At 43.0% G+C, this 7651-nt stretch overlaps 1 protein-coding gene across 7 annotated transcripts in view; it reads left to right on the top strand.

The window, feature by feature from the left end:
* CREBBP (CREB binding protein) overlaps positions 1-7651 on the top strand; it is a 95128-nt gene that overhangs the window by 12299 nt on the left and 75178 nt on the right. For 6 of the 7 annotated variants that reach the window (XM_027654999.1, XM_027654997.1, XM_027655004.1 and 3 more), the window contains exon 2: positions 2233-2945. In XM_027654999.1, the coding sequence (XP_027510800.1) occupies positions 2233-2945 (713 nt within the window). The remainder of the gene's footprint in view (positions 1-2232; positions 2946-7651) is intronic. The other variant, XM_027655003.1, reaches the window with a different exon arrangement.

Below are 7651 nucleotides of genomic sequence, written 5' to 3'. Positions count from 1 at the left end.
AGAGCCTCTCAGCACTCCAGGGTGGCAGAGCCTCCTGGCACTCCAGGCTGGCAGAGCCTCCTGGCACTCCAGGCTGTGCCACAGGGACCCAGCACCCACCTGGGACTCACCTGTGGACAGAGTGGGCTGGGCCCCGAACAAACAGCCCATGGGTTTTTCATCAGGAAGGGTGAGGGATGGTTAAAAACAGGGAAATCTTGGAAGAAGGAAAGTAGAAGCAAAATGTATAGGGAGAGACAAACTGCAGCACAGTCAGTGTGGAGTGGTGGTGTGGGAGAGAGGAGGGCTGAAGCAATCACAGGCTGGAAGGGAGCTGAAGGTACAGCAGGAGTTTCTGGAGAAGGCAAGCTGAAAAAGTGAACTAAACACCTGAAAGGAAAGGCAGCAAGTAAGAGAAATTAAAAATACTTTAATGAACCTTGCTAACGAAAATATTACCTCGTTACTTGCCAGCTTGGAAGGGAGCAGGGGGTCTGTTCTGAGCCGGGGGTGTGTCTTGTCACAGCCAACTTGGTGCAGTCCTGGAGGGATTATTGACTTCAGTAGGTGCTGATGGCAAGGTGTGGGCCCCGAAGGACGGGCTGCTGTGAGCCTTCAGAACAGGCAGTTTAACATTTTTGCCTGTGTTTGCTGTGACTGTTGATGTAACTCACTGGTCATTGTAAATCTGAACATTTTTACTCATTTTCCTTCAATTAGGTGTAATTGGAAATTCACATGCTGATGAAATGTGTGGGATTTAAGTGTGCTGAGATTTGTTGTTTTGCATCCCTGCTTTGTGATACAGGTTATGTGTTGTCTGGGGTTTGTTGTTTCTTTTCCATGTACCATCTTATGTCATTTTTGCAGCCTGGGTCTTCTTGTGGTTGAAGAGTGAATTAAACTTTAAAACAATGAAGCTTTTGGGATACCCTTCTTTAGTAAAGATCTTTTCTTTGCTCTGTTGCTCACTGTGAGAGACAGGAGTTTGTCAGGGCTGGTTTTGGGGGCAAAATAGAAGTTTCACATATTTATGTTACAGTGGGAAGTGGTTGTTTTAGATCACATCCCTGGACTGGAAAAATCTTCTGAGATGAGCTGTATGTCTGAACAGCTGCTCTGGTGAACTGTGGCTGGTCTGTGTAGATGTTTATTAGTATTACTTGTACTTGTCTTTATGTCTTCAAATATATAATTTTTTTATTTTTATATGGAAGTACCTATATACAGTGAAGTAACTTTCTATTTTTTAGTTACATGCCAAAATAACCTTGTTGCACAGGTGCTGCTTATGATGTGCAAACAAATATTTTAGTGAACCTGAGTTGCTCCTTAAAGGAGTAAAAAAAAAAAAACCCACCACTTTTTTATTAGTCTGGGTGCTCCAGCCAGGCAGAGCTGTTCCTTCAAGTGGCTCAATGAAGATTTGATTGATTTATTTTGCTCATCTGGAGAGTGTGTGGATTACCTCTGTCAATACTGGGCATGATAAATGAGGGCTGGGCACTTACAAAGCAATTTGAATTATTTGAGCCGTTCAGGAATCAAGCAGTGCCTTGATTCAAGAGGCATTACAAGGAGGAAATGCTGAGTGCATTTTTGGATCTTCTGGAGCAGTGGATCAGGGTAGAAATCAATGAGCAGAGAGTGATCTGAAGCTTGTTCCTATGTGAGGCTGGGATCAAACTGCTGAAGGAGCGGTGGTGGTGTTTTGGGGAAGCTTTGAAGCCGAGCTGGAAGATGTTCTTTGGCCATGGACACACATGAATGGCAGGGTTGAGGGAGGATTGCTGGGTGAAATTCAGTGGCTTGGGATTACAGAGGAGGTCGGAAGAGGTGACATAATGGCTCTTTTGGGAGAGTAAATCAATAGGAAAAAAACTCTTGTTGTTTCTGCTGTCGTCTTTTAGCCAAAACAAGGGGAATTAGGAGTTAAGATTAGATCGTTGTATTCTTGCCACCTTAGTTCTCTTAAGCTTTGTTTTGCCAAGTCTTGCCAAAAAACCTGCTTGTTGGCCAGTGCTCTTTCTTCCCTGTGTGGTTGTGTGTGCACAGTGTGTACCAACAACTGCTCTGAAAGGCTCTGGAGTTCGTGTCCCAGGGACCCTCACTCGCTTCCCGGCAACTTGGGTCATGGGTAAAGATGTACCTGAATACCTGTCCTTGTTAGCACTGGTGCAAAGTAGTGAAGATAAGGATTTTAGCTACTTGTTTGTCATGTTTTCTCACTCATGTTTCTGTTTTAACTTGTAGATTTTGGATCTTTGTTTGACTTGGAAAATGATCTTCCTGATGAGCTGATCCCCAATGGCGAGTTGGGCCTTTTAAACAGCAGTGGGAACCTCGTTCCAGATGCGGCTTCCAAACACAAACAACTTTCTGAACTCCTGAGGGGAAGCAGCGGCTCTTCCTTAACGCCAGGAATTGGCAATGTGAACTCCAGCAGCCCCGTGCAGCAGGGAGTTGGTGGGCAAGTCCAGGGGCAGCCGAACAGCGCGAACATCGGGAATCTGGGAGCGATGGGTAAGAGCCCTCTGAACCCGGGAGACTCCTCTGCTCCGGGCCTGGCCAAGCAGGCAGCCAGCACCTCTGGACCTACCACACCTGCCTCCCAAACCCTGAACTCTCAAGCACAAAAACAAGTGGGGATGGTGACGAGCAGCCCTGCAACATCACAGACTGGACCTGGGATATGTATGAATACTAATTTCAGTCAGACACACCAGAGCCTTCTCAACAGTAATTCTGGTCACACTTTAATGAATCAGCCTCAGCAAGGACAAGGGCAGGTAATGAATGGATCTCTTGGGGCAGCTGGAAGAGGAAGGGGAGCAGGAATGCAATATTCTGCCCCTGCCATGCAGGGGAATGCAGGCAGTGTGCTGGCAGAGACTTTAACCCAAGTATCTCCACAGATGGCTGGGCACACCGGGCTGAACGCAGCACAGACAGGAGCAATGACTAAAGTATGTACATGCCATTTAATATATTCTATTTACTACACTTGTTTTTTCTCCATACAGGTGTTTAGGAAACGTAGTAGACCCTTTTCTGGAACAGAACTAAAGGATGTGCTTTTTTGAGCCTGTAGCTATCCATTTCAGTCACCAGGGATAGGGTGAAAGCAAGATAATTGAAGCAGTACTACTCATGTAATCAGAAATGAAAGCACTCGTTGAAAAAGGCATCCTTGGAGTTAAAAGTTGGAGAGTATCTTAGCAGGGTGAATTAGAAAAGAGTAGTGTAATCCTGCAGAAAAGGAGCAGCAGATGATTTCTGGTGTGCAGGATCTCAATTTAGCTGCCAGACAACAGCATCTTCTAAAGCAGTGTGAGCATTGTGAGAAACACTTGTGGATTGAAGGGAGAGGTGTAGCAATTGCTCCTCTTGTCAAGGACCACTGTCAGCAGCTGTGCAGCAAATGTTTTTTAAATATGGAGGAACTGATCTGGAAACATCAGATTTCATGTGGATTGCCAAGCTAATGCAAACTTGGGAAGGGCAGAAGTCTAATTCGGTGGCCATTGCTTAGAGCAGTGTTTTGACTGCTGTTCCTCCTGCCTTGTGTCTTATCTCATGTCTGGGTTGCTTTGGTACAGTTCCTTCTTGAAATGTTGATGGCAAACCCACCACGTTCTGATATGTAGAAAAATATAAAAAATTTGTCTCTGATCTTTTATCTTTTCCTACATCACTAGCTGTTATTACTGGAAATTATTAACATGGTGATGTTAATTCATTGATGTGTTAGGAAATGTGGAAAAAATTCTGTTGCTTGACATGGGAGTGTGTGTCCTGAAGAGGTGTTGACATCACTGTAGAGTTCTGTACAGTTAATCTTTTTTTTTTTTTAATGAAAAACATAAAAGCATTCTCTCTGCAGTGAAGGAGTCCCCTTTGCTTAAGGAAGAGATGCTTGTGGTCTCTGTGAAGGTCAGAGCATCTGAAAGTGGATGTAGCTGTCACCAGCCTCCAAAACAACTAATTTTGCTGGGTGGAGCAGATTGGTCTGCACAGAAAGAGAGTCAGCTTATCTTTCATTTGTTTTTTCTTTGAAATTTGTGGGAAGAGTTACAAATTCTGATTGTGTGACTTATTTCTATAAACTTACAGAAGTCTAAGTTCTTGGGAGTAGATTTTTCCTAACCACTGCACAGCTTTGTGGTGAAACTACTGATTTTCTGTGTGAAGCAACTCAAGTAGAATTACCCCAAAGCAAAAGGACTTGCTTAAGGTCTTCATGTGACAGAGTCTGTCTGAGCCTGGTGGGAAAGGTTCTGTGGGGTCCTGATGTATTTCAAACAAACCCACTCTGGTAGGGAATGGGCCAACACTCAGAAAAATTCCATATTTGAAGGACTTCAGGCTCAGCCTGATTCCAGCTGCAAATGGGTTCACCAGCTCAGGAGGTTAACCAAGACTTTCTCAGTTAACATATGTTCAAGAAGCAAAGTAAAGTTAGTTTGAACAAGGAATGCACTGGAAAAGAGTAGTGAAAGGGTGATAAAATGATGGTGCTGTGAAGCTGCACTTAAGAGAAAACGATTTTAAAAACTTGACCAACTTACAAAAAATAGGAAGGTTGGTGTTTTCCAGGGCTCCATCTCTTGCTGAACAAGATGAAGCTTAAAAACATTGTGTTTCCTCAGGCAAGTTTTACTTTATTCACATCTAATTTTCTCTTAGTAAGAGAGCAGGTGAGCTCAGTCTTTTTACACAAAGATTTAGGGGTTACATTTTGGAACAAACACTTGCTCCCTGAATTTTCTTCTGCCAAGCAGCAGCTTTCTCTTTTTTTGCCATTTTCCTTAGTAGACATTGGAGGATTGGTACCCTTTTCCAGTTTCTTCCCATCCCCCAGTTTCTTGTCCTAATAGGATTATCAACCATGATTGTGTGTTCAGCTTTTTCTTACTGATGCTCTGGTTGTGAGAAAAGCTTTTAAGAAAAGCACTTCAGTGAGTTTGTCTGTTCTTCTGAAACTGAAATTTCTGCTGGAGGAGAATGTGGGTTGGGTTGGTTTTTCACCTCCTGTTCCCTGGTGTTTACCACTTAATGTGTACAGCTTAAAAGATTTGAAAGGCTGTAATAAAAGTGGTGAGAGAGCTGATCTGCCTCATAGTGAACGTGCCCAACTTGACTCAAGGGCTTAAAATGTAGCTGCCATCCTGCTCGAAAAACTGTATCAAGGCTGGAAGGAAACTCTCCAGGCTGTGACTGTAGCAATATCCTAAGGGAAGGAGAGAGGTGTGAAATACAAATGCAGAAAAACAAAATCTTAAAGCACTTTTAAAACCAAAATTTTCTCATTACATTTAGAATAAGTGATGTGCACCACTGACTGACCTCACCCAAGTATCAAGTACAGCTCAGTGGCCCATTTTTCTCAATTCAGTGGGTTTATATGCAATGTGTGGGACTCATTGACCCTTCATAGTTTGGGACCAGTTTTGTTGGACAAGACCTTGTTCTGTGGTGGTTCGTTCTAATTCTTTTTTAGTAAAAGACTAATCAAGGAAAGTCCATTGCTTTTTCTGTTTTTCTTCCTTGTGATATGTTTTTGTAAGCATTCTTTCTAGTAAGAGAAAAAGAAGAAAAATATCCAGAATCTGAGCACCTGCTCTCAGAAGTAACTGGGATTCATTTCATCTGGGTCATCATGACCCTATATTGTTAATTTTGGGCTGGACTTGCCATTTTAAGGCAGAACTGAGCATGGTAACTGAAACTCATGTTCATGTGCTTGCATGAACCCGAGGTGGGGATAAACCTTGCCCCTAACCTAAAAAAGGGAGTGGAAAATAACCAATTCCCAATGTCACAGGGCCAGAAGGTGCTGCCATCATGACAAATGTTTTGGAGAGGTTAAAGTAAAATACTTGCTCAATCTGTAAAGGTGTAAGCAAAGGATTTAGTAGACTTTATATGATCCTCCCAGAGATTGGTGACTTTATGCTACTGAGGTCACCTGGAAACCTCTGAGGAACCTTCTCTTTCAGGCTGCTGTGAATATTTCTGCTCCCTTCACTGCCAGACTTCTTTCCTGTAACAATTCTGCTTGCAACTGTGGAGCTGTGGCCCTGTTTTCTTGGATGACACTACAAGGATAGTTTTTGTTTGACTGGGTTGAAGTTCTTGAAGAAATCAGCTTTAAAGAGCAGAAGGATTCTTCCTTCAATGATTATCACTTGATGGGGGCAGAGGAACAGATCATCTTGTCACAGTCATTTCCAGTAGTAATGAATTGTCCTTTTGTGTTGGAGCATGCTTTTGTTAAGTCCATTAAGTCCAGAAAATGTGTTCAAACCATCTAGAGAATCTTGTCAGGATTGGTTTAAGATTGTTGGCTGTCGAACATGACAAGCAGCAGCAAAGCTAAGCAGATGGTCATTGCTTCCATAGGAATGAGCACTTCATTGGAAGTGCTTGTGCCTGATACTCTCCTGTTGCTGTGGGAGCTTTTCTTTTCCAAGGGAGAGATTTGAAGCCTTCCTATTGTTCATTGTGGCTGGCAAGAGCTTGAAGCTGTGTTTCTGTAGCTGAGTTGTTGGATAGTCTCTTGCTGAGGTGCATTCCCCTTGTCCTAGTACTGCTATCAAAACCTGTGGAAAGCCAGAAGAAAACATTGGAAAGTTCCTCTTTATTTTGTCTGGTTCTCAGACTCCCTTTGTGCACTCTGTTAAGAGTTCTGGGCAGTGATTCACCTAATTGGTACTTCTGCTCTTTCCCTTCAGAAGTAGTGAAGTCCCATTCAGATGAGAGGGCTCTCTCTCCTTGTGTTTCCAAGCTATAATGCCTCCTTATGCAGTTCTGTAAAAGGAATCACCTTTCTGCAGTAACCTCAGAGCTGTAGCACTCCAATAAGGATATGCTGGTACCCAGCAGCAGGAATTTAGGGAAAAATCCTGCAGCTGTGTGTGGCTGATCTGCAGAAGCCGTTGCTGTTGAACTGCAACGAAGCCATTGCTTGCTGGGGGCTTGCTTCAAAGTGTTTTTCTTTATAGAACTAATGAACCTACCTCAAGTTCACTTTTCTTTCTGAAAGCTGCAGTTTAATCAAATGTTATTGAGTTCTGTATGCCCCAGAAAAAGATTAAATCATTTGGTCAGATCTTAGTCTGAATCTATGAACAGATCAGGAGAGAATGGTTTGTTTATTTTCATACTGGGTTATGAGGGTTACAGCATGATCACTTGGTTGTTTGGGGGGTTTTTTGGGGATGCCCTCTGAAGACTGTACATTTTGAGTAACCTTATTGAAAACTCTAAAGGAAAATATTTTTACTGATATAAACTAGAACCTGCCTGGCAGGGAGAGACTGATAGAAAAGCTCATCTGGCTGTCAGATCTTCCAGTGTAGTATTTCAGGAGATGGTCTGGGAGCAGTGAGTTTAGACACAGAGTTCAAGTGCTCTTTGCAAGTGGTGAGTTCTGTTACCTGTGTGTATCTATTTAAGCCCCACTGGAAGTTGGTACCAGTAGTAGGATTGACATCCCAAGATCTGAACAGGTTCAAAACAGTCACTAGCATGGGAAAAACAGAACTGTTCTGCTGGATTTTTGCCTATGAGTTCAGAAGAGTTTTTTCTCTAAACTATATTGGCCTAATTTGTTTGAACAGTGCATGTTTTCAACTCAGTTTTAGTCAGAGTAGCCACATGGCAGTGGCAC

This window comes from Corapipo altera, unplaced genomic scaffold (genome assembly GCF_003945725.1).
Source record: "Corapipo altera isolate COAL_440 unplaced genomic scaffold, ASM394572v1 98, whole genome shotgun sequence".
Classification (NCBI taxonomy): domain Eukaryota; kingdom Metazoa; phylum Chordata; class Aves; order Passeriformes; family Pipridae; genus Corapipo; species Corapipo altera.
This window is presented reverse-complemented; position numbering and strand designations above follow the sequence as displayed.